Source organism: Macrosteles quadrilineatus, unplaced genomic scaffold (genome assembly GCF_028750875.1).
Source record: "Macrosteles quadrilineatus isolate MER2022 unplaced genomic scaffold, UCM_ALF_1.0 Scaffold_5__1_contigs__length_97177068, whole genome shotgun sequence".
Classification (NCBI taxonomy): domain Eukaryota; kingdom Metazoa; phylum Arthropoda; class Insecta; order Hemiptera; family Cicadellidae; genus Macrosteles; species Macrosteles quadrilineatus.
In genome coordinates this window covers 13,257,130-13,284,926 of record NW_026542598.1, presented here as the reverse complement: position 1 = coordinate 13,284,926, position 27,797 = coordinate 13,257,130, and the positions used below count along the sequence as shown (strand labels likewise).

General features: G+C 38.5%; 2 protein-coding genes across 4 annotated transcripts in view; one reads left to right on the top strand and one right to left on the bottom strand.

Annotated features, from left to right (window-relative positions):
- Positions 1 to 14,494, top strand: part of LOC128994275 (ER degradation-enhancing alpha-mannosidase-like protein 3) — a 44,567-nt gene extending 30,073 nt beyond the window's left edge. Inside the window, exons 14-19 of the mRNA XM_054418691.1 lie at positions 1,647 to 1,745; positions 3,412 to 3,591; positions 11,661 to 11,780; positions 12,486 to 12,705; positions 13,157 to 13,257; positions 13,917 to 14,494. Coding sequence (XP_054274666.1) covers positions 1,647 to 1,745; positions 3,412 to 3,591; positions 11,661 to 11,780; positions 12,486 to 12,705; positions 13,157 to 13,257; positions 13,917 to 14,183 — 987 coding nt within the window. The 3' untranslated portion in view covers positions 14,184 to 14,494. The remainder of the gene's footprint in view (positions 1 to 1,646; positions 1,746 to 3,411; positions 3,592 to 11,660; positions 11,781 to 12,485; positions 12,706 to 13,156; positions 13,258 to 13,916) is intronic.
- A 107-nt stretch (positions 14,495 to 14,601) lies between these two features.
- The window catches only part of LOC128996028 (band 3 anion transport protein), a 75,544-nt gene continuing 62,348 nt past the window's right edge, over positions 14,602 to 27,797 (bottom strand). For all 3 annotated transcript variants that reach the window (XM_054421146.1, XM_054421147.1, XM_054421148.1), the window contains 6 exons: positions 24,475 to 24,610; positions 23,321 to 23,577; positions 22,537 to 22,751; positions 21,336 to 21,544; positions 19,900 to 20,070; positions 14,602 to 18,552 (listed from right to left, as the gene is read on the bottom strand). In XM_054421146.1, the coding sequence (XP_054277121.1) occupies positions 18,472 to 18,552; positions 19,900 to 20,070; positions 21,336 to 21,544; positions 22,537 to 22,751; positions 23,321 to 23,577; positions 24,475 to 24,610 (1,069 nt within the window). In that variant the 3' untranslated portion in view covers positions 14,602 to 18,471. The remainder of the gene's footprint in view (positions 18,553 to 19,899; positions 20,071 to 21,335; positions 21,545 to 22,536; positions 22,752 to 23,320; positions 23,578 to 24,474; positions 24,611 to 27,797) is intronic.

The window sequence follows — 27,797 nt, the reverse complement described above, 5'->3', positions numbered from 1 at the left end:
TTTTTTCGTAGTTATACAAACTTAAAAAGATTTTATTGGCTTTTTTTCAATTTTTTTAGTTTTTTTATTTTTTCTGGAAAGACCAAATACACCAAAAGCTTAGTGACCTTTTTATTGTATAATGGTCTTAAAAGTAAATTAGTTTATAGCAAAACATAGTTATAAAAATAATATTAACTATTTTTAATATTCATTTAAACGTCCGTTATGGTCGTGACAGGATTTTGTGTTTTTCCACTAAAGATGCTCTTTTAAAAAATAACTACCAAAGATATTGCGTTACCATGGACATTTTATGAAACTTAAAATGTTAATGAAATTTAAAAAATAATAAAAGTTTTTAAAAAAGGGGAAAAAAATTTGCAAAGTGCTTTTCCTGAAAACGTACGTTTTTAAATTTTCACTCAAGAACATACAACTTGAAGTTTATTTAAAAGATAAGTAGGGTCAATTGGCACAACAATCCACACAGCTCTTTTACTCGTAATTCATGTAAACTTAAAAACTAAACTGTTTTTTGAGCTACCGGATCGAGGGGTATCAATATGAAATATTTAATAGTTTTACAGACAGTTAAAACTAATAATAAGTTAAATTTTATGAAAACACTGTGTTAGAAGTACTCTATGTATACTCTCTACTGCCTGCCATTTGAGGATAAAATCATATGTCTTATTAATTGTTATGATCTTTTTACTTACTTGTTTACATTTTATCAGTTTTTGTTCTCAACCATATTAATAACCCATCAATTGTTTTTCATCTCCTTTATTTAGTAAAATCTAATCAATCTTACTATCTATCAACACACTGTATTTACCTGAAATGCTGAAAAGTTCAAATGGTATTCCTGCATCTGAAGAGGTACTATAGTATTTGCAGAAAAATACCTTCAGCTACTTGTCCAAAATGCAAACTGCATGCTGAAGGTGTAATTAGACCTTCAGGTATTTAGACCCTCAGCCACTCTCATTGTATAAACATTTAATTAGAAAATGTGTGCCCAAGTTATAAATCCCGCAAGGTCTAAAACATAACAGTAAGTTTTCTTGGATATGTTTTGTTTTGGATAAGCTTTCTTCATTGACTGTACTTTTAGACCTTCGGCTACTGCCTGTTTTTACCTTCAGCAACAAGTACAGAATGCAAAATGTGTGGTGAAGGTCTAATTAGACCTTCAGGTATTTAGACTCTCAGCCACTCTCATTTTTTAATCATGTAATTAGAAAATATAGGTTTTTTTTTATTATCAATAAATTGGTTGTGTACCCAAGGTATAAATCCCAAAAGGTCTAAAACATAACAGTATAAGTTTTCTTGGATAAGTTTTCTTCATTGACTGGGTTCGGTTACTGCCAGTTTAGACCTTCAGCAACAAGTGCAAAATGCTAAATGTGTGTCGAAGGTATATTTAGACCTTCCGGGATTTAGACCTTCAGTAAATGATCCACTGATCCCCCTCCCCATGGCCTTATATTCTACAATGTTCAAGGTGAAATTTCCGCACAGTGCTCGCCGTTTGAGCACATCATTGCTCATCACAGATACATTTCTTTGCTTGTTATCCATAAGCTTGCACTCTCTACATTACTTTTCTGTGTTAAATAGTATCCTCATCAACAATGGATCAACTGATTACTTTTCAGGCCTCCAACGAGCAGCACATGAATCTTGTCAAGGAGATGGGCATCACGGTGGATATACTGAGTGATGGAAGGGTACAACTGCTGCATACATTCTCCAATGTAAGTATAAGGAAACCCCTCCAAACCATAGTCAATAGGCCTATAATGAATCGAGATATCAATATAATGAATGAAATATTTGTTATCATGATGTTATGTAACATCGCTCTCAATATATAAAACTCAAATTTCATGACTTGGACAGTAGTATGCGCCTAAGTTTTGCGTTCAGTCCAAGTAGAATATAAAGACTTATGTCAGCATTATTGAACGATGGTACGAATGAATGGTTATGAAACATGACATTAATTACCATTTTATTACTTTCTCCCCCTATACCATTGTATATGGAGAAAGTACCTATTGTTTTTGTCAAAATTTTTGAGTTTGTGTTGTTGGGTTTTCGAAGTGATGTCTGTGTGTGTGTGTCTGTATGTGTGGATGTGTACAGAGCTACAGACTACACCTGTGGTCCGATTATGATAAAATTTGGTTTGTAAATTTTTCATTTTTTATGAAATTTTGATTTTTAATATTGGTTTTCCTATGAAAACCCATAAAATAACGGAAACATCTGATTTTCTCAAAACTGGCCCGAACGATTTTGATAAAAATTTAGTATGTGTATGTGTAGTATGTGTATTTAGTATGTATCCCTTTAAATTCTGAACAAAATGAATATCTCTCATTTACTCTCATTTCTTTGAAAATTACAGTTCAAAAGTTATTGTATATTATGTTATTTCCCATAAAATAAGAGAAAATAGTATTTTTGAAAAACAACCGGTTTTGATTGAAATTAGTATCTGATAATCCTTATAAATCTTAACAAAATAGTGCAAACAACCATTGCTGTAAAAATTACGGTTCAACAAAAGTTATTGTAGTTATTGTAATTTTCCGATAAAACCCCATAAAAAACGGAAAAATAGATTTTTTTAAAAAACCAATTTTGATTAAAATTTGTCTGTTAAGGTTCTTATAATTCTAAACAAAATAGTGCAACCCCCCATTCCTGTAAAAATTACGGTTCAAAAGTTAATGCAACTTTTGTTATTTTACCTAATAAACTATCATAGTTAGTTACTCTCATAGCTTACCCAGGATAAAGATTGTTGACAAGCTAATGGGAGAAAGTATGTGTCAGATTGCTGACAATTGGTTCATCATAAGAGAATTCTCTGTTACCATCATGATCTTATAATTTGTTGTTTTAATGTGCTATTTTCAATAGTTTCATGGAAATTCCTTTCGTATGAATTTGTGGGGTCATTCTTTTTACACCCAATCACCAAGCAAAGAAGTACATAAAACAAAACTCAAAACTGTGAGCCATGGTTTTAGAAAAATGCTGTAAACTCTGCTAACCTCCAAAATAGTTTCAGGAAACAGATAAAGTCAAAGAAAAATCTATCATTGCTGTAGAACCTTTCACTTCCAAAAGGTAGCGAGAATATGAAAATCGTAAAATCATATAGCAATTCAATTCTTTAAGACAGCAACACACATTTTGGAGTGTATTTTAAATTGAATATAAATAAGGGTGATTGTAGAATAGATTGAGATGATCTGTGTAGTTTTTTTTTTATTGACTAATACCAGCTACTTCTTAGCAAGGACAATTTAAGCCAAATGATCAAGGACAGTTAGGTCCAGTTTGGAACACCCAAAATGTCAAATGTTGTTAACTACTCGAATAATCTGTATGTGATTGTTTTTGCTGAAGGCCAAGTCAGTGTCAGACGCAGAGGAAGGGCTGTTGTTTATGCAGGAGATGATGGAGCTGTCCAAGTCACAGAATGTAGACACTCTGCCACAGACTGTGAGGTACACAACTGCAGGAGAGACTGTGGCTCTCAACGCAGGTCCAGCTCACTTTGGCAAACAACTGACTGTCAGTGACCAGGTAAGCATCATTTAACATTGTCCAAGTCATAGAATGTAGACACTCTGCCACAGACTGTGAGGTACACAACTGCAGGAGAGACTGTGGCTCTCAACGCAGGTCCAGCACACTTTGGCAAACAACTGACTGTCAGTGACCAGGTAAGCATCATTTAACATTGTCCAAGTCATAGAATGTAGACACTCTGCCACAGACTGTGAGGTACACAACTGCAGGAGAGACTGTGGCTCTCAACGCAGGTCCAGCTCACTTTGGCAAACAACTGACTGTCAGTGACCAGGTAAGCATCATTTAACATTGTCCATGTCACAGAATGTAGACACTCTGCCACAGACTGTGAGGTACACAACTGCAGGAGAGACTGTGGCTCTCAACGCAGGTCCAGCTCACTTTGGCAAACAACTGACTGTCAGTGACCAGGTAAGCATCATTTAACATTGTCCAAGTCATAGAATGTAGACACTCTGCCACAGACTGTGAGGTACACAACTGCAGGAGAGACTGTGGCTCTCAACGCAGGTCCAGCTCACTTTGGCAAACAACTGACTGTCAGTGACCAGGTAAGCATCATTTAACATTGTCCAAGTCATAGAATGTAGACACTCTGCCACAGACTGTAAGGTAAACAACTGCAGGAGAGACTGTGGCTCTCAACGCAGGTCCAGCACACTTTGGCAAACAACTGACTGTCAGTGACCAGGTAAGCATCATTTAACATTGTCCAAGTCATAGAATGTAGACACTCTGCCACAGACTGTGAGGTACACAACTGCAGGAGAGACTGTGGCTCTAAACGCAGGTCCAGCACACTTTGGCAAACAACTGACTGTCAGTGACCAGGTAAGCATCATTTAACATTGTCCAAGTCATAGAATGTAGACACTCTGCCACAGACTGTGAGGTACACAACTGCAGGAGAGACTGTGGCTCTCAACGCAGGTCCAGCTCACTTTGGCAAACAACTGACTGTCAGTGACCAGGTAAGCATCATTTAACATTGTCCAAGTCATAGAATGTAGACACTCTGCCACAGACTGTGAGGTACACAACTGCAGGAGAGACTGTGGCTCTCAACGCAGGTCCAGCTCACTTTGGCAAACAACTGACTGTCAGTGACCAGGTAAGCATCATTTAACATTGTCCAAGTCATAGAATGTAGACACTCTGCCACAGACTGTGAGGTACACAACTGCAGGAGAGACTGTGGCTCTCAACGCAGGTCCAGCTCACTTTGGCAAACAACTGACTGTCAGTGACCAGGTAAGCATCATTTAACATTGTCCAAGTCATAGAATGTAGACACTCTGCCACAGACTGTGAGGTACACAACTGCAGGAGAGACTGTGGCTCTCAACACAGGTCCAGCTCACTTTGGCAAACAACTGACTGTCAGTGACCAGGTAAGCATCATTTAACATTGTCCAAGTCATAGAATGTAGACACTCTGCCACAGACTGTGAGGTACACAACTGCAGGAGAGACTGTGGCTCTAAACGCAGGTCCAGCACACTTTGGCAAACAACTGACTGTCAGTGACCAGGTAAGCATCATTTAACATTGTCCAAGTCATAGAATGTAGACACTCTGCCACAGACTGTGAGGTACACAACTGCAGGAGAGACTGTGGCTCTCAACGCAGGTCCAGCTCACTTTGGCAAACAACTGACTGTCAGTGACCAGGTAAGCATCATTTAACATTGTCCAAGTCATAGAATGTAGACACTCTGCCACAGACTGTGAGGTACACAACTGCAGGAGAGACTGTGGCTCTCAACGCAGGTCCAGCACACTTTGGCAAACAACTGACTGTCAGTGACCAGGTAAGCATCATTTAACATTGTCCAAGTCATAGAATGTAGACACTCTGCCACAGACTGTGAGGTACACAACTGCAGGAGAGACTGTGGCTCTCAACGCAGGTCCAGCTCACTTTGGCAAACAACTGACTGTCAGTGACCAGGTAAGCATCATTTAACATTGTCCATGTCACAGAATGTAGACACTCTGCCACAGACTGTGAGGTACACAACTGCAGGAGAGACTGTGGCTCTCAACGCAGGTCCAGCTCACTTTGGCAAACAACTGACTGTCAGTGACCAGGTAAGCATCATTTAACATTGTCCAAGTCATAGAATGTAGACACTCTGCCACAGACTGTGAGGTACACAACTGCAGGAGAGACTGTGGCTCTCAACGCAGGTCCAGCACACTTTGGCAAACAACTGACTGTTAGTGACCAGGTAAGCATCATTTAACATTGTCCAAGTCATAGAATGTAGACACTCTGCCACAGACTGTGAGGTACACAACTGCAGGAGAGACTGTGGCTCTCAACGCAGGTCCAGCTCACTTTGGCAAACAACTGACTGTCAGTGACCAGGTAAGCATCATTAAACATTGTCCAAGTCATAGAATGTAGACACTCTGCCACAGACTGTGAGGTACACAACTGCAGGAGAGACTGTGGCTCTAAACGCAGGTCCAGCTCACTTTGGCAAACAACTGACTGTCAGTGACCAGGTAAGCATCATTTAACATTGTCCAAGTCATAGAATGTAGACACTCTGCCACAGACTGTGAGGTACACAACTGCAGGAGAGACTGTGGCTCTCAACGCAGGTCCAGCTCACTTTGGCAAACAACTGACTGTCAGTGACCAGGTAAGCATCATTTAACATTGTCCAAGTCATAGAATGTAGACACTCTGCCACAGACTGTGAGGTACACAACTGCAGGAGAGACTGTGGCTCTCAACGCAGGTCCAGCTCACTTTGGCAAACAACTGACTGTCAGTGACCAGGTAAGCATCATTTAACATTGTCCAAGTCATAGAATGTAGACACTCTGCCACAGACTGTGAGGTACACAACTGCAGGAGAGACTGTGGCTCTCAACGCAGGTCCAGCTCACATTGGCAAACAACTGACTGTCAGTGACCAGGTAAGCATCATTTAACATTGTCCATGTCACAGAATGTAGACACTCTGCCACAGACTGTGAGGTACACAACTGCAGGAGAGACTGTGGCTCTAAACGCAGGTCCAGCACACTTTGGCAAACAACTGACTGTCAGTGACCAGGTAAGCATCATTTAACATTGTCCAAGTTATAGAATGTAGACACTCTGCCACAGACTGTGAGGTACACAACTGCAGGAGAGACTGTGGCTCTCAACGCAGGTCCAGCTCACATTGGCAAACAACTGACTGTCAGTGACCAGGTAAGCATCATTTAACATTGTCCATGTCACAGAATGTAGACACTCTGCCACAGACTGTGAGGTACACAACTGCAGGAGAGACTGTGGCTCTAAACGCAGGTCCAGCACACTTTGGCAAACAACTGACTGTCAGTGACCAAGTAAGCATCATTTAACATTGTCCAAGTCATAGAATGTAGACACTCTGCCACAGACTGTGAGGTACACAACTGCAGGAGAGACTGTGGCTCTCAACGCAGGTCCAGCACACTTTGGCAAACAACTGACTGTCAGTGACCAGGTAAGCATCATTTAACATTGTCCATGTCACAGAATGTAGACACTCTGCCACAGACTGTGAGGTACACAACTGCAGGAGAGACTGAAACGCAGGTCCAGCACACTTTGGCAAACAACTGACTGTCAGTGACCAGGTAAGCATCATTTAACATTGTCCAAGTCATAGAATGTAGACACTCTGCCACAGACTGTGAGGTACACAACTGCAGGAGAGACTGTGGCTCTCAACGCAGGTCCAGCTCACTTTGGCAAACAACTGACTGTCAGTGACCAGGTAAGCATCATTTAACATTGTCCAAGTCATAGAATGTAGACACTCTGCCACAGACTGTGAGGTACACAACTGCAGGAGAGACTGTGGCTCTCAACGCAGGTCCAGCTCACTTTGGCAAACAACTGACTGTCAGTGACCAGGTAAGCATCATTTAACATTGTCCAAGTCATAGAATGTAGACACTCTGCCACAGACTGTGAGGTACACAACTGCAGGAGAGACTGTGGCTCTCAACGCAGGTCCAGCTCACTTTGGCAAACAACTGACTGTCAGTGACCAGGTAAGCATCATTTAACATTGTCCAAGTCATAGAATGTAGACACTCTGCCACAGACTGTGAGGTACACAACTGCAGGAGAGACTGTGGCTCTTAACGCAGGTCCAGCACACTTTGGCAAACAACTGACTGTCAGTGACCAGGTAAGCATCATTTAACATTGTCCAAGTCATAGAATGTAGACACTCTGCCACAGACTGTGAGGTACACAACTGCAGGAGAGACTGTGGCTCTCAACGCAGGTCCAGCTCACTTTGGCAAACAACTGACTGTCAGTGACCAGGTAAGCATCATTTAACATTGTCCAAGTCATAGAATGTAGACACTCTGCCACAGACTGTGAGGTACACAACTGCAGGAGAGACTGTGGCTCTCAACGCAGGTCCAGCACACTTTGGCAAACAACTGACTGTCAGTGACCAGGTAAGCATCATTTAACATTGTCCAAGTCATAGAATGTAGACACTCTGCCACAGACTGTGAGGTACACAACTTCAGGAGAGACTGTGGCTCTCAACGCAGGTCCAGCTCACTTTGGCAAACAACTGACTGTCAGTGACCAGGTAAGCATCATTTAACATTGTCCATGTCACAGAATGTAGACACTCTGCCACAGACTGTGAGGTACACAACTGCAGGAGAGACTGTGGCTCTCAACGCAGGTCCAGCTCACTTTGGCAAACAACTGACTGTCAGTGACCAGGTAAGCATCATTTAACATTGTCCAAGTCATAGAATGTAGACACTCTGCCACAGACTGTGAGGTACACAACTGCAGGAGAGACTGTGGCTCTCAACGCAGGTCCAGCACACTTTGGCAAACAACTGACTGTCAGTGACCAGGTAAGCATCATTTAACATTGTCCAAGTCATAGAATGTAGACACTCTGCCACAGACTGTGAGGTACACAACTGCAGGAGAGACTGTGGCTCTCAACGCAGGTCCAGCTCACTTTGGCAAACAACTGACTGTCAGTGACCAGGTAAGCATCATTAAACATTGTCCAAGTCATAGAATGTAGACACTCTGCCACAGACTGTGAGGTACACAACTGCAGGAGAGACTGTGGCTCTAAACGCAGGTCCAGCTCACTTTGGCAAACAACTGACTGTCAGTGACCAGGTAAGCATCATTTAACATTGTCCAAGTCATAGAATGTAGACACTCTGCCACAGACTGTGAGGTACACAACTGCAGGAGAGACTGTGGCTCTCAACGCAGGTCCAGCTCACTTTGGCAAACAACTGACTGTCAGTGACCAGGTAAGCATCATTTAACATTGTCCAAGTCATAGAATGTAGACACTCTGCCACAGACTGTGAGGTACACAACTGCAGGAGAGACTGTGGCTCTCAACGCAGGTCCAGCTCACTTTGGCAAACAACTGACTGTCAGTGACCAGGTAAGCATCATTTAACATTGTCCAAGTCATAGAATGTAGACACTCTGCCACAGACTGTGAGGTACACAACTGCAGGAGAGACTGTGGCTCTCAACGCAGGTCCAGCTCACATTGGCAAACAACTGACTGTCAGTGACCAGGTAAGCATCATTTAACATTGTCCATGTCACAGAATGTAGACACTCTGCCACAGACTGTGAGGTACACAACTGCAGGAGAGACTGTGGCTCTAAACGCAGGTCCAGCACACTTTGGCAAACAACTGACTGTCAGTGACCAGGTAAGCATCATTTAACATTGTCCAAGTTATAGAATGTAGACACTCTGCCACAGACTGTGAGGTACACAACTGCAGGAGAGACTGTGGCTCTCAACGCAGGTCCAGCTCACATTGGCAAACAACTGACTGTCAGTGACCAGGTAAGCATCATTTAACATTGTCCATGTCACAGAATGTAGACACTCTGCCACAGACTGTGAGGTACACAACTGCAGGAGAGACTGTGGCTCTAAACGCAGGTCCAGCACACTTTGGCAAACAACTGACTGTCAGTGACCAGGTAAGCATCATTTAACATTGTCCAAGTCATAGAATGTAGACACTCTGCCACAGACTGTGAGGTACACAACTGCAGGAGAGACTGTGGCTCTCAACGCAGGTCCAGCACACTTTGGCAAACAACTGACTGTCAGTGACCAGGTAAGCATCATTTAACATTGTCCATGTCACAGAATGTAGACACTCTGCCACAGACTGTGAGGTACACAACTGCAGGAGAGACTGAAACGCAGGTCCAGCACACTTTGGCAAACAACTGACTGTCAGTGACCAGGTAAGCATCATTTAACATTGTCCAAGTCATAGAATGTAGACACTCTGCCACAGACTGTGAGGTACACAACTGCAGGAGAGACTGTGGCTCTCAACGCAGGTCCAGCTCACTTTGGCAAACAACTGACTGTCAGTGACCAGGTAAGCATCATTTAACATTGTCCAAGTCATAGAATGTAGACACTCTGCCACAGACTGTGAGGTACACAACTGCAGGAGAGACTGTGGCTCTCAACGCAGGTCCAGCTCACTTTGGCAAACAACTGACTGTCAGTGACCAGGTAAGCATCATTTAACATTGTCCAAGTCACAGAATGTAGACACTCTGCCACAGACTGTGAGGTACACAACTGCAGGAGAGACTGTGGCTCTCAACGCAGGTCCAGCTCACTTTGGCAAACAACTGACTGTCAGTGACCAGGTAAGCATCATTTAACATTGTCCAAGTCATAGAATGTAGACACTCTGCCACAGACTGTGAGGTACACAACTGCAGGAGAGACTGTGGCTCTCAACGCAGGTCCAGCTCACTTTGGCAAACAACTGACTGTCAGTGACCAGGTAAGCATCATTTAACATTGTCCAAGTCATAGAATGTAGACACTCTGCCACAGACTGTGAGGTACACAACTGCAGGAGAGACTGTGGCTCTCAACGCAGGTCCAGCTCACTTTGGCAAACAACTGACTGTCAGTGACCAGGTAAGCATCATTTAACATTGTCCAAGTCATAGAATGTAGACACTCTGCCACAGACTGTGAGGTACACAACTGCAGGAGAGACTGTGGCTCTCAACGCAGGTCCAGCTCACTTTGGCAAACAACTGACTGTCAGTGACCAGGTAAGCATCATTTAACATTGTCCAAGTCATAGAATGTAGACACTCTGCCACAGACTGTGAGATACACAACTGCAGGAGAGACTGTGGCTCTCAATGCAGGTCCAGCTCACTTTGGCAAACAACTGACTGTCAGTGACCAGGTAAGCATCATTTAACATTGTCCAAGTCATAGAATGTAGACACTCTGCCACAGACTGTGAGGTACACAACTGCAGGAGAGACTGTGGCTCTCAACGCAGGTCCAGCTCACTTTGGCAAACAACTGACTGTCAGTGACCAGGTAAGCATCATTTAACATTGTCCAAGTCATAGAATGTAGACACTCTGCCACAGACTGTGAGGTACACAACTGCAGGAGAGACTGTGGCTCTCAACGCAGGTCCAGCTCACTTTGGCAAACAACTGACTGTCAGTGACCAGGTAAGCATCATTTAACATTGTCCAAGTCATAGAATGTAGACACTCTGCCACAGACTGTGAGGTACACAACTGCAGGAGAGACTGTGGCTCTCAACGCAGGTCCAGCACACTTTGGCAAACAACTGACTGTCAGTGACCAGGTAAGCATCATTTAACATTGTCCAAGTCATAGAATGTAGACACTCTGCCACAGACTGTGAGGTACACAACTGCAGGAGAGACTGTGGCTCTCAACGCAGGTCCAGCACACTTTGGCAAACAACTGACTGTCAGTGACCAGGTAAGCATCATTTAACATTGTCCAAGTCATAGAATGTAGACACTCTGCCACAGACTGTGAGGTACACAACTGCAGGAGAGACTGTGGCTCTCAACGCAGGTCCAGCTCACTTTGGCAAACAACTGACTGTCAGTGACCAGGTAAGCATCATTTAACATTGTCCATGTCACAGAATGTAGACTATGTCTATTGTAAGTTCACAAACAAACCAACAATTAATTTACAAATCCATGTGTTGTGCAGGTCAGTGGTAAGGTTGGAGTCGCCAACCCTCTCCGGGCGTGTGAAGCTCTCAAGAATGCTGACTGGCTGCAAGGACGTGTTGCCATTGTAGAGCGCGGGGACTGCATGTTTATTGAGAAGGTACATCTCTTTAAGAAAAAAATTTAGTGCTAAATGATCCTAAAACAGCTTTCATATGTATATGTGCATAAGGGAGAGATTCTGTCTTTTGTAGGGTTTCCATGTGGAAAAGTACATTGTTAAACAAAGTACCAAGTTATTTTATGATACTGCTGAAAATTAAAGATTAAAAACTCCATAAACCAAGGACAAGCTCTAGAAAATATTTCTGTAGTATCTCCCTCCTATAATTTTTAACTACGATTAGATAACTTTGGAACTTTTTAATTAGGAAGCAAATCGCTAATTCGAGTTAATAACAAAAATTAGAGACAGCTTAAAAAGATTGTAGAAGAACCAAGATTAAGACGATTTGTGAGAGAATTCCTCGGAAAATGGAGTAGGTAGTGGTGGAGATAGATAGTGAAGTAGAGTAAAAGGAGAAAAAAAGGAAGGTCCTCAAGGCATTCACATGGCAAGACGAGGTGAAAAAAAATGAGAAGGGTGAGATGGGAGATGGAAGAAGAAGGGGATCTGTGAAGGGACGAAACAAGATAAAGGAGGCCATATCAATGACCAGATACGATCATAACCAACTATGCCAGGGGATTGTTTGTATGTTGTATGAAGGTAATTAAAGATCTTTTCAAAGACATTTTGTTTGGCTAGGAACTAAGCTAAAGCTGAAATATAACACTTTAATTTCTTACACCAACTTGTTTTCAGGCACGCAGGCTACAGCAGGCTGGAGCGCTTGGCTGCATCGTAGTAGACAACGTGGCCAGTTCAGCAGCCGCTACTTCACCAATGTTCGCTATGTCTGGTGACGGCACTGATGATGTTGACATCCCTGTTGTCTTCTTGTTCTCTCAAGATGCTTGGCAACTTTTGCAAGCTCTGGCCCGAGACCCAACCATGATGGTCACTCTCAGTGGAAGCACGTCAGGTAATAAGTTGTGTTTTTATTATGTAGGTACAAGTTGATATTTAAATTTTTGTTATATTGTTGATTGGTAAAATTACCTCATATTATCAAGTATATTACTGTAGTCTGAATGTCGGGATCTAAGTCTCGACAGTATTTCTTTTGTTTCAAAGTCCCCAGAGAACCAAATACATTGATCGTTGTAATTTTTCTGTTTGAATATAATGTTATAAATGATAAATGCTATCCAAGAATTTCCTATTTTTAATTTATTTGTCTTTAAATTAAGAATATTGCTTTTCTAAATACTTAAGACAGTTTTCTTCACCGACATAACCTACTAAAAAGTCGGCAAAATGTTTTGTGATGTGAAGTCAAAATGTAACTAGTTAGTATCTAGTTAGATACACTTTAATTTAGGTAAAACTGATGGTTGTTTTTAAGGTTATGTTTAATATTTATTTTCTGGTAGACACTGATCAGTCAAACACATCTGCTGACTCTGAAGATGAAGATCTTCAAAAAATTAAAAAGACAATCCAAGAATTTCTATCAACACAAGAACAGCCAAAGGTGAGAAATAATTTGTGCACTTATAATTTTCTACACCAGCACTTTGAGTTGTATGTATTGGTTTGTAGTTGATTTTTATGAAATCTATCTATATATTAATAGGCAAGCATGTTTCTTTAAAACCTTTTTTCTCAGCTCGTGTGAATCGTAGGGAAAATCTACGCATACCGTTGGAAAGCTATTTTCCTGTAGGTGTGCAGAATCCCTTTATAAATTTAAATAGGCTCAAAGATAAGCACAAAAAATGAGTTTAAAAATTTGAAAAAATTAACATGGATCTTATGCGTTGCTATGCTGGTTACGAAATAACAACGAAATATAAACAGAAAATCAAAACAAATGGAGGAAACTCCAATCACATGTTTTATTTACAGTGTGGGGTGAAAATAGATAAGTGAGTACATTACATATTTTTGGTCGAGTTTCGACCACTGGACGACCTCTCGTTAAATTTATTGTGCATTTAATTTTTTTAAATGTAAAATGATTTCTAATGGAAATTTTTAGTTTAAGCTACCTTACTTAGCGTTCTGTCTGTTAGAAGTCCCATAGCTATATTTTCATTTAACTTGATTAACTTGATATTTTGCAAAAAACAAAATCATATATTAGGTACAGAGATTGGTAGACTACGCCAACTTTCCTTTGTCTTGTTTCAGAAGTTTGGTAAGCCTGAAGTGACCATGGTGGATGTAGGAGATCTGTTGAATGGCCAAGACATGATCAAGATATCCCGTCGCAATGCCTATTTGAGCAGCGAAGGTACGGCTATTGTTCCCCCCACCACTCCTACTCGCGAGACTCTCCGAGCAATTCTCCTCGATCTATTCTCCAAACCTCAGGACGAACGAACCAGCAAAGAGGATGAAATCGTTCAAGTGCAATCAAGAAACCGAATGGTACTCAAGCAACCGGATGAACTATAAAACGTTTCACTCAACCGAATTTTATTTTTTTCACGGGACACAGTATTCTGTCTTATTGACGTGTCTTTTGTATTGAATTTATCTATGAATGAAGGTTTGTGTTGACAAATCTACAGGGTCTTTTATGTATCTGGTCACGGTTAGTTTTTATAGAAAAAATGTGTGTAAATTATACATAATCATAATATATCTATTGAAGTGTTTTCACAGAATGCATTCCAAATGTGACCATGGAACATGGTTGTTGAATTACTATTGCAGAATATTTTGTTGAAATAAAATTATTTGAATAAATTTGTTTTTTCCTAAAATTGTTGTTATTAACCTTTGATGAGACGAAATAAAAATGAAATCATGTAGGTAAAAGATACATAAAGATGATAACTCAAGAGTTTGAGGTCAGTAATAAGACGTTAAATAAGAATAAATGTTTATTTTTGATCAGGTACTAAATGCTAAATTAATATTCACAAAGGTTCACTTGAATCCACATAAACAATTCTAAAACCAAAATTTAATCATACGGAAGGAACTTAATCAAGTGAGTTATGAAATCTTAACCTAACAGAAAAATATATTGCATCATCTCTACATTGTTCCGTACACATAGAGCACCATTTTACACCCAATACACCTTGTAATGTTATCTTATCACATCTTTAAGTCTTTACAATTGATGAAACCTTAAATTAACAAGCAATAAATTTAACACCGTATACAAGTATTGATAAATAAATATTTAGGTATGAGAAAAAATACTACAGGGATATAGGTTTTTTTAAGAGTTAGTAAATAAATACAAATGTGTATAGTTATTAAAAATATGTTTTAAGATAACCAAGTATGACAGTATTATGTAACTGTTGCAATGTTTCAAACCTCCTTTATCTTGATTCTGTATAATACTTTTTCATATTTCGTAAAAAAAAAATCATTGTTAACATTATACTCTTATCAAACAATGCAGAATCAAAGAATACATTTTTTTTCATTACCATCACTACACCAACATTTGCATAATCACTTTTGATATCTGTCCACAACAAAATTACATGTTGGAATTAAAAATACTAATAAATATCACGCTGTTTCAATCAAATTCACACTTTGCGTTCATTCATATCCTTGACAGTTTCAACTTATCACATGTTTTTGTTTCTGTTTCTGTACACAGCCTTAGTCCATGTGTTTAAAATCTCTTTTCAACAATAAACTAATAACTACAACCGAAATCACACAGCGTCAATTAACATGTGTTCTATAGATACTTTATCAATCAACACTTACTAGACTAATGTATTTATTGAACAATTCATTGATATTCCTAATAACAAGAAGGTTTTACGTACAGTTATACTGGAAGAGAAATGGAGCATCAAAAGGCACATGACACAATCTAACGAGTAATTCATTCACACTGAACAGCAATAGATAAAACAGTATGGGAAGGATAAGTTATAATTGCTATCACAACCATAATAAATCATTCCATTGAAAACAATTATGGTAAACTTACAGTAATCTGTAGAAGTAACAGAAATATTTGCGTGTGAATACAATAAGTATGGTCTTTCTTTATTATCATTATGTGCATAGACCTTTCTAACAACTAAAGAAAAGACCAGAGGAGGACACTTGATGGTAAATTTGTTGGCAAGTGGCAACTAACACTCATTTTTCACCAATCCACGAAAACCTGTATAGTTAGGTGTCACCTAGTATACTACATTGTATATTGGATAGAGAGGGAAAGTCTCACTACATATATAAACTTCCTCTGATCCATTCACTGTGTTGTAGTTGAAGACTTCTAATATATGACTTAAAAATTATTCATTGAGGAAGAAGGGACACATTCACAACTACATTAATTTAAGTTAAGTTGGACTCAAATAAATTCCACATAAAACTCAATATTTCCTTTATTTGCCCTTATAAAATGGCTTCTGCAGAAGAACATAGCAGAGTTTGTAATCAAATTTTGTTCTAATTTTCAATTGATGGTTTGAAAAATCTAGTTTAATCGTTTAATGTATTGTGTACTTTTTTTGTGCAATCAAGTCTGGAACTCATTTCTTAAGTGAATTAGATGCGTCTGTCCTTTCTTCCTTAATGTTTTTAAGCAATCTATAAATTATACATACTCCTGTATAAATTTATCACCTTTTTGGAAAAGCTGAAGACAAGTTTCAAGTATTTTTTTTGTCCGGTTTATGTAATGGATGATTTGATGTTTACTATTCATCTTGTGTTATTTAACCAACTTTAAATAATGTTTAACCAAGTGGATTAATCTATTTACAAGCAATTTCTTCCTCTGGCAATATTTTCTTTGGGTTTTAACCTCAGTGTTGATCGCAAAATATGAAATTTCTAAATTTTACTTACAAGAGGGTACAATTCAGCCAACATCAGCGCACTGAAAAGATACGAACATAAAACACAGGCTTCAGATTTTACAAAGAGATTGATTGAGAATATTTTACTGTAAAACTTAAAGGACTTCACTGATTTGATGAAGGGAAAAGTTGCAGCCAATACAATACAATACTGAATGTCAACAGTTGGTACAACTGATAAATTCTACACACACAAAACCTAAAAATTGTAAAATTGATAAAGTAGGGGGACACCCTACACACAGCCACCTTTCAAAGGACAATTTTTACAATCTATGAGGCTTTTTCTACCAACTTGCAATAAAAGCTGATGATAACTTGATAATAGTTATTTGTGCAACTAGTGAGCAAAGTGACTCACTCGAGAGAAATACTTACTCACGAGCCGTAGGCGAGTGAGGAATGATTTCTCGAGTGAGGCAATTGCACTTTGCACTCGAGTTGCACATTATATTTTTCCTACATTTACCATAAAACAAATAAATTGGTAAAGAAACGTAACATATTTTTACACAGAAGTGAACTTTTAATATGACATTTAATGATACAACAGTACAACAGCTGACCAGCTGATTTACAGCCAGTGCTGCCAACGTATTTCGCGCGCATACGACCTTGTCTGCATGTTACGCGCTCACTATTTTGTGCCTTCATGTTGCAAATCTGGAGTGAGACAAAGTAATTAGAGTGAGACAATGTTAACATTGTCTCACTGGTGAGCGAATTGGCCACTTTGCTTTCTCAAATCAGTGAGAGAACATGTACATTGTTAGGAAACTGTAGGAAAAGAATATTATTCTATACATTAAATCTTGGTACTGATATTTATATGATAATGATGAAACCCTTGTTTTATAAAGCTTAAGGTAAGATAAACCAGTTACAACAAATCTGGAAAAAAAAATAGTTATTGGAAAACTGTAATTAATTGAATTTGTAAGTGTAATTGAATGAGTATAGACTTTGGGTAACTGGCAAAATCAATATCTGGCTATTGTCTTGGTCCACAGGTGACTGGTTCAGGCGTCTACAAATAGGTTGAGTTCTAGTAAGACATGATTATAAAGGTCTTTAGAAGTTTCCAAGAATTATTTCTTTTTAAATTACTGTACGATTTAATATTGAGTATTATTTGACAAATATATTATTAAATGTGTGTTCCATACTTAAGACACTAACAACACAACATCCTAACTTCCTAAGTTAAGTATAAAGAAATAAAATGTATGTAAATTGCATACTTTTCCCCTAACAATCCCAACCATTATCATACAATTAATTAAAACAATCCATTCAGTCTCTAAAAAAGGAAGAGTATTTAAATTTAGAAGGTACGATTACAATACGATTATTATGGTTGAATTTCATAAGTTAAAATTACAGTTAACTTTTTTTTACTATTACACACTGATCAATCATTTAACAAGTAAAGAAGACAATTCAAAACTACCTTCATTTATAAAATATAGCAAAAATCAACTAATTGCTACGCATATAATCTAATTATGGAATTATTAATCAAACTTAACTAAAAGAATAATGTATCAAATACAAAGTTAAAAAAGAGTAAACTAATTTCAATATGAACCCAACAAAGTAAAAATTGAGGATTCAATGAAATAATCATGATGTTTTAAAACACCTTACTCTCCAATAACTCTAACCCAACAAACCCAGCCAGCATAAAACTACTCTCCAATGCTGACTTGAGTGCTTACTGCTTAGTTTTCCTTAAATTACAATGTAATAATACTGTCATTACCAACCGGTTCTTATTGTTGAATTACAAGGTAGTGGTAATACTGATATTGTTCCACGTTAGTCTATGTGGGGAGATGTGTTTGTGTACGATATTGCTTGGAATGTGAAAGACAAAGTCTGATCGCACATTAACCTGCTAGCAAACTCTCTGCATAGAAGTCGGGCTCGTCCTCTTGAGCTATCTGGTCGGCCGGACCATCACTGTCCAACTGTTAACAGAAAATAAAACAAATCAATAACAAACTCAATTGCAAACCTTAGTTAAACACTAAATAAAGACACAAATACACTTAAATACATTTATTTTGTAGGTATGTTAAAATTAATAAATCCAACCCAAACTCTTTACCAACAAAATTGAGTTTTGGATCTCAAAGCAAAGTAAAGTATTTAATGTGAAAATCAATTCCAGTATTCCAGTACAACATAAATTTCTAAAATTGTTATGCCCAAAATAAATAATAAAATTTCCCCCAAGTTATGTTGGTAATTTAAAAATTCTATTTATATTTCATTATGTTAATTGCTTTGAGAGGGCGAATGGGTTGGCAGTAGCTGTTAAAACGGCAGAGGGAAACATACTAGACTTAATTCTTTAATCCCACCAATCTTAAATTAAAATATTTTCTTAGATATTGGTGAATCGACACATTGATCGACTGATTAGTGATTGATCATCTGATCTAGAGATACCAGTATTCAGCAGGTAGATAGGCCTTTTAAAGGCGGGGACACACTTGTCATACACCCTTCCGATCCGACTCCGATCATACTGTGGTACGACTGTCGGAGAGGGGAATGGTACTTAACTTTGAACGCGGTTGTTTACACCTCTCCGACACGCGTCACGTCATACTCCGATCCTACTCCGATTTTGAATCCGATCACGCACCGACACTGCAGTCTATTTGTTTGTCGGATGCAGGATGGGTTGTTTCTTAAAAATCACCTTTATTCTTAAGATTTAAGAATAATGGTTTAAAATAAATATATGCCGATGCTTGACGTGAAATCTGTGCGTGCATACCTTCAATTTGAGACCTCGATCATGAAAATCGGACGGGTAGAAGAGCCAAACGAACTCGAGAGAGAAAACCCAATGTGCTTAATATATAAGATGGACACTTAGGTAAACCACCTAACTTTCTTTCCATACAGAATGAACGCAAATTCTTCGTTTCCCACTGCCCTTCAGAGATGTCTGACTTTCTTCCTCTTCATCTAGACAAACCGCCATCATGGCTGAATCCCGAAGTCCAAAGTTTTTGAACATGTTTACCACCTTCTGCTGCACGTAGTTTACAAATCAGACTGGCAAGTGTTGATCGACCGGTGGAGGAAATCGGGCATGGGTCGGAAGCGTGTATGACATGTGTGTTCACCCCCTCCGATCCCGCACCGATCCTTCTGGAATCCCGCAAATCGGATCGTAGTAGGATCGGAAGAGTGTATGACAAGTGTGTCCCCGCCTTAACACCACAAATATTAGTAACTAGAAACACAACTAAAACAACCTTATTTTAACAAAAGATTAAATTAGATAGATAGATACTTACGGCTTTCAACTCTTGTTCAGTGAAGAGATATCTGAATTGAGCTCTTAATGGGACTATGAGGATGATGAAGAACGGAAACGCGAGGGAGAGAGGTGAAGACTTGATAACCCAAAGTCCCGCAAGACAAGCCAGCTGAATCAACGTGAACAGGTGCATCTTCATGGTCTGGACCTGAGAAACAAGCAATTCTATTCATAAGAGGGATGCTATGTTTGACAGTGAAGACGAAGAGGTAACTAAAAACTAGGGATGTACGGGTCTCGAATTTTTTAGATTAAATAAAAAAAATCTCGATAGTTCGAGCAAGATTAACTTTCCTCCAAGACTTTTTTGAGACGAGATTACATAAAAAATTGTTTCAACGCCTTTGCAAAGGAAACGCAACATGGACGGACACTCTTCTATTGCGGGTATTGCAGAGTTCCTGAAGGGGTTTTTTAACTATGAACATTTTAAAAATCGGTAAAATTGGTTTATCTGGTAATTTGTTTATCAGTTATCGGTCTGGTCCCGTCTATACCGGATATAATAGGTCTTGCTGTTTATCGAGTGGAGTGAGCGAAGCTCATATACTACACTCCTGCTTTTGTGATATAATTATCACTGAGATCTGAAATATCGAACGTGCCGACGTTCCATCGTACAAGCTACTACAATTTTCTGTTATCTCTTATAGACTGTTTTTGTTGTGATAAAGTTAGTTGTGGTCTGCATGTTATGGTTTTACATTAAATATGTAAAATAAATAAATAATTAATTAAATAAATACTTGGCTCAAACTTAAAATCCAGTCTCTTCCATCCCTACTAAAAATATTGCAGCATTTCAGTATAAATTTTAACGCTTATTTTTATTTTTTACAGTACAAAACCTCATCACTATTACAGCTTTCATGTCAAGTGAGGGACAAAACCGTAAACACAAACACTGAAGCAAATACATTATTTACTTTCAAAACATATTTGGTTCATACACTAATTGATATTTGAATTGAGACACAGACAATCTAGTGACCTGAATTGATATTTCAAAGCTGAAAGGCAAGTGAAAGTGCAAAAGATTTTCGGTGGGTTGGATGTCACAAAGAATTGATTATCAGATGTGTGTGTTGAAGTCAGATGTGAGCAATTCTACTGTAATCAAAGAGCTGTGATATTCTCAGTAAGGTTCTAATTTTAGAGTTAACTTGGAGAACTTTCTTTGAGTTCTTCAAGCCTAATAAAAAAAAAAAATAATAACTAGGTCTCACATTCAGGTATAGTAGGTCCAAAAACAGCAAGAGTCTGTAGAAGACAGTCGTAAAACATCAGCCCTGGCCAGTATTTGATATTGTAACATTAGCAAGCAAGCTGGTCTTTTAACACTACACATTTATATGATAGGCCCTAATTTATAAATTTGAGTTTTCTGTTACTATGTCTACATTCATTACTTACTCTGCGAACGTATTCAACTTGAGGGTGGTGCTTGACTGGCATGAAAAACAGAATAAGCCTCTCAAAGAATTGGATACCATCAATGGAGGAGATACCCATATAGAGAAACACTCCAAACAGTGCAGCCATGGGTACAAGGCGAAGTAAGGGTGAGAACAATACCGAGACCCCCACGAGAATACTCACTGCCAACGCTGACAATCTCTGTTCTGAAACACACATAGATGATCAATGGGGGAGATGTACAATACCGTCAAGTCCTTAGGTGATCCGGAGTTTGTTGAAGGGTTGAAACAAAAAATAAAAATGCTGAATTTTTGGTGTTATAATTTTTTTTTAAACAGAAAATACACTAGTATCCTGCCAAGGTCACAAGCCTTCTGTCATCGGTCGTCTATCTTCGTTGTAGATAAAAAATATTTATTTACTTTCCTCTCTCAAAATATTGAACGGAATCCATTAATGTCCTTAAAGGGAAATAGCTTAAACTTGTTTGTTATTTTATTCCTCACAAATCATAGACAATTTGTCAAATTAAAACATTTATTTTATTCAAATTCAGTTAAAAGTTAATTTAAGTTCAAAGTGTATTTGTATTATTCATATAATGTAATTACGTCAAGGTCAGGAGACAATTTTCTTTTAGTTTTGATTGCACACCAAATATTTTATCATTAACTGTACTTTTTTTTGTGACCATAACTAAGCGAGTCTAAAAGATTTTGAGTTTGGTTTTTAAAATTTGGGATTTGATTTTAAGTTTTAGTTTCGGTTCAAGCAAGCATTCAAAACTCCTGATTTCAATCTTCACTACTTTGAAACCTGGACACCACTCAGAATCACTGTGTCCACTCCGGACTAATTACTATGTAATGCTTTAATACTTTCTTATTAAATGGTGACCATACAAAGTAGGTATTTAAGCCAAGTATGAATGGAGATGAGTGTAGGATGAGTGGCGCGATCTTGTAGTCTTGTTAGTGACTAAGGCTGACATATTCCTTAGACACAGCTGTTAATTAAAGTACTATCTTTACAGGATTGAATAACCGTCCGCTAAGTAACCTTTTTTGTGTATGTGTTTTTGGGTGCACATGGCTATTATTTTACTAAATAATAAACTTTACTATCCCTCCCCCCACCAAAAAAAAAAAAAAAAAAAAAAAAAACTATTGAACAAACAGCACATCTAGTAGCTCACCTTTGACCTCAATAATGTGAGGTTTGTCTCCGGGCGCGTGTGTCCGAGACATGACGGTCACAGCAGACACGTGTGCCACACTGCGCACAGTTGCCACACACATGTAAGGTGCTCCCATCAGTCCACACCCAACGTTGGCTATACACACCAGCACTATATCTAAGTGGAATCCACAACCTTTCTTCAACTTTCGCTCCTTCTTGTCTATGATCAACCTGGATGGAAAGATTGGAATCTAGCTTTAGTGAGTTTCAAGTAAAATATTTACTATGAGGGGGTATTTATAAAACTATGTTAGTCAGCACTGGGTTGGATTTGCCTATTTGAGTATCATGCTACAGTACAGTATACTAAAGGAAAATCTTTCTGTCAAGACGAGTTATTTTTGCACAGCTAGCCATTGTTAAATTATGCAAATAGAAATACATTCTTTCTGAAAAGTATCCAGATTTTATACATTTGTTATGCAATATAGTAAATTGATTATCAAATATATGCCTCAAAATTTATTAACTAGAGGGTTGATTGAATTTTGATTCACTTGGTAGCAGTATATTTTGCCTTAAGTAGCATTGAAAGAGGATTAAAAAAATACAATTTTGGGGTTTAATTATTAAATTTTGTATAGTAAGTTTAACTGTTTTTACTACCAAAAGGTCTTTTTATCACACATTATTTTGTGTGTTTTGTGGTTCTAGTTTTACGATGAGAGTTGATGTATAAAACAGTAACTATACTGAAACACCCTTAATCAACATAGACAATTTTATCCATTATTACATACTCGCTGATGTGCGTCTCCATGAAGAGCAGTATATAGACCAGCATGGCAGGTACTACAGCCACCCCCGCCACCCACAGTGGTACGGGGGCCAGCAGTCCCAGGGGAGATATGAGCCACCCCCGCACTGAGGGGTTGCTGGGGCTCAGACCCTCGGGTACCTTCAGCTTCTCTGTGTACACCCCGGGCTCTACGTAGTCCAGCAGCACCATCAGCACAATGGCGATTGGAACACCAAAGTCTCCCAACGCCCGCCTCGCCTAATAAACACCAATCAGAAACAAATAAGTTGTACTAACACTTGGGTAGAAGACTATAGTAAATCTATGACTCTGAGTCTCTATAAGATTGGATTCAAATAGTAGTTTAGCTATTATGCAGAACTAAGTAGAGCTGTTTTAAAATGGAAAACTTTGCTTTTATTTTAAATTGGTTTTTTTTTGTAAATAAAACTTAATAATTAGTACAATGAAATAGTTATTTGTGTAACTAGTGTGCAAAGGCAATTTGCACTCGTGTTACACGTTATATTTTTCCTACAGTTATTAAAGAGCATATCAATAATTAGTCTTTCATTCAAACACTAAACAACTTGTTTTAGGTTAGGTTGAAATCCAAGCGCTGAACAAAATTGGAAACACTGCAACAGCTGTATAGTCGTAGTATCTTTAAGTGTTGCCTACTTATTTTCAATTGTACATAGATTACGTGCCTAATAAAAGCACGCTGTTTTGTGTTGTTTGGTTGGAGTGCAACAAAAAAAGAAATGCGGCAAAAGTAAGTAAATGCAGCAATTAGCAACTTTCTGTACTATATAATCAGTGCATGGAAGCCCGCTTTGTCAGGTAACTATAGGAAAATTCACATTTAGAAAATTATTAAAATCAAAAAGGATCAACTATTGTAGACAATTTAATTACAATACAAATCTAACACCAGAGTTAAGAAAATCATTTAAGACCCAACTGAGCCACCCACACCTCGGCGGAGAAATGTAAACACTCACAAAAATTGAACCATTTACATGCCTAGCATTCCTCGACAATAGAAATCCTGTTTGTTGTTGTCATTTAAAACTATACTGAATCCAATTGTGAATAGTTTGATACACTCATGCTGAAAACCCTGTGTACAAAGCTTCAAAATGTCACACTTACACTTCGTCCCAAGAACTTGCTGTTGCGAAAATGGCGCAAGTAGTAGGCAATGAAGAATGTACCCAGTGCCAGCACGGTGCAGAACAGAGCTGTGTTAGGTTGATTGGTCGTCGCAGGTACAGGTCGTGTTACTACTCTGCAACATAACAAATATTCATTGTGGATGTAGCCTCCGGATTGCCAAATAATATTAAAAAGGTTTAAATACCTGCTATTAAGCAATCCATTTAATTGCAGTTGCGTCAATAAAATCTCGGCAACTGCAATTAAATGGATTGCTTAATAGCAGGTATTTAAACCTTTTTAATAACAAATATGATATAGTAGACACAAAGCTGTATACAGTAGAACGTCGATTATCCGAAGCTCGATCATCCGAAACGTCGGTTAACCGAAAGGAAGACAGAAGCAAAAATCAATAAAATCGCGCGCCAATCACGACTGGCCGTAGCGCTACGCCACCGCACAGCTGCTAGGCGGGAGGCAGGGTGGGAGGCGGGGCGGGCCTACGTGACGAAATTGTCGTGCACTATGGCCGCGCGCGCCACTCCTACTGCCACTGACTCAGTATCCGTCTCAAGTCTCAGTCGCCTGTGAGCATTCGACAGCGACAGTTCGTACGGGTTTCTATTGTACTGTTTCATTCTACACTGACTATGTCGTCCAAACGTAAACGTGTAGTGCTTAGTGTTTCTGATAAACTTAAGATATTGGAGCAGTTAAAAAAAGGTGCTAGTGGATCGAATTTAGCTCGGGAATATGGAGTTGGAAATGCGACAATATCTGACATTAAAAAGAAAAGTGAATCCATCACAAAATTTGCGTGTGTACTCGACAGTGAAGATGGGAGCCTACATAGAAAAACCATGAAAATGGCGGAAAACCAAGACTTGGACACCGCAGTGTACACTTGGTTTATGCAGGTGCGTGGACAAGGACAACCAATAAGTGGCCCTTTGCTTTGTGAAAAAGCCCTAGAAATGAATGCGAAACTTGGTGGTAACGCTGACTTTAAGGCATCAACCGGCTGGTTGAAACGTTTTAAATCTAGGCATGGTATTAGGGAGTTGGATATTCAAGGGGAAAAGCTGTCTGCTGACACTGAAGCAAAAAAAAGCACAAAAGCCCAAAGAACTCGTGGATGGACACAAGCATTTTTGTCGAATGGTATGATACCGTATTTATACCGGAAGTTAAAAAGCAACACATCGCAACTGGGAGCTCTGGAAATGTTTTGCTAATCATCGATAATGCTCCAAGTCATCCTTCCTCGATGGACCTCGACAGAGAAGATGGCAAGTTCAAGGTGGTTTTTTTGCCTCCAAATGTAACCTCAGTTCTCCAACCGATGGACCAAGGGGTAATTGAGAGCTTTAAACGTTATTACAGAAAAGCATTGTTACGGATGGTTCTGCTTGGGCAAGAAGAAGACAAACCCATTCTTCAGCTCTATAAAGCAATAAACATGAAGGATGCTGTTTATATGGCTGCAGAAGCTTGGGACTGCGTCAAGGAGACCACACTTAAGAAAGCTTGGAATAAGCTTTGCCCAACTGAGGCTGCTCCTACACCTGAAGAGCCCCCGACCCAATTTGTGTCAGAACTGGTTGGCCTTATAAACCAATCTCCAGAATTTGAAGATTGCGATCAAGACAATATTCAAGAGTGGCTTGAATGTGATGTAGATGACCCTGGATATGAAGTGATGACGGACGATGAAATCATAGCTCACGTCCAAGAGAACGGCGATGACGATGAAGAAGAGGATTATGACATCGACCTCCCTAATGAAAACGGCCCATCCCACGATGAAGCCTTTCACTGCCTAGAGACTGCAATGCTGTGGTTAGAGCAGCAAGAAGAATGTGATTCTGTTCAATTGCTGTCTTTAAAACGACTGCGAGATTTAGCAGCAAAAAAACGAGTGTCTGGACTAAAGCAAAAATCTATTTTGGACTTTTTTTAAATTTCTTTCTGTACACATTCTGATTCTGTAGTCCAGTTCTAAGTACTGTTGTACATGTTTGTTACTGTATTGTAAAAATAAATCTGGATGTTAATTAATTAAATTTATATTATTGTACAGTATCCACAGACGTCACTGACGCAAAATCGGCAAATCGCCGCCGGCCGCTATCCCTTCCCGTCAATGACCGATTATCCGAAAAATCAGTTATCCGAACACCCCCAATCCCCAATTAATTCGGATAATCGACGTTCTACTGTACAAATGTTTATTGAATGGTTAAAGATTGCTGAATGAGTGTTTAAAGAGTTCGCCTAGTTATCCAAAAGTTAAGTGTTTGATCCTTAGTTTAAATCGATTTAAAAAATTATAATTTGGCTAGCTGTTCCAGATAACTTTGGTTGGTACTTTCCTGTTAAAGGGAACATTCATTATTATCGATGATTTTTTTCTCGATATATCGATATTGACAAATTGAAACATATCAGCTGACAACTGCGATAAATATTGTTCAGTATCAACAAACAATAAAATAAATGAAACTGTTCTAAAAAAATAACCTAACATAACTAACCAAACTTGCTGTGTAACATTCCATGTTTAACTTGCCTTTTCTGTTATCAAAACGAATTTTTAAATAGTACAGCAAGTTTGGTTGGTTATGTTAGGTTAGCTTAGAACAGTTTCATTTCTTAACCCATATAATAGACTATTTTAGCCTAAACAAGTTCAGTTGTCAATATGTAATGGATCGGTAAACAAAAATATCGATATATAAAAAAAATCATCGATAATAATGAATGTTCCCTTTAACAGGAAAGTACCCTTTGGTTTTCATAACAACTGGTAATCCTGGCTAAAGATTAAGCTGGTAAAGCTCAGTAGTACATATTTTGCCATAATGTTGGCATCACTGAGTATAAATTTAGTAATTTTTTAACAAAAACCCTAAAAAAGTACAGTTCACATTTGCAAACTGCAATAAAAATAATAAATGTTTAATTTTGTTCAGATTTTTCCGCCACAACTTAAGCCAAACCTTATAATTTCACACATAAGATATAGCCTAACACAAAATAAACAAATACTGTTATAAACAACCATATTGTAAAAATAAAAATAAACCATATGGTTAAACATCCATCAAATACCCAATTGAGAGAGCTCCCATGTTAATCACACTAAAGAGAGCCACGCTGAAATAAAACTACAACTCACTTAAGATAATTTTGATCTATGACCCTCACACATAAAAGAAAAAAAAGAAAGAAAGTTTGCTTTGATGGTATTATGTGTTTCTTTCAGGAGTTGGGAAGTTGCTACTTAACTTTTCTTATTGGCATAAACATAACCATAA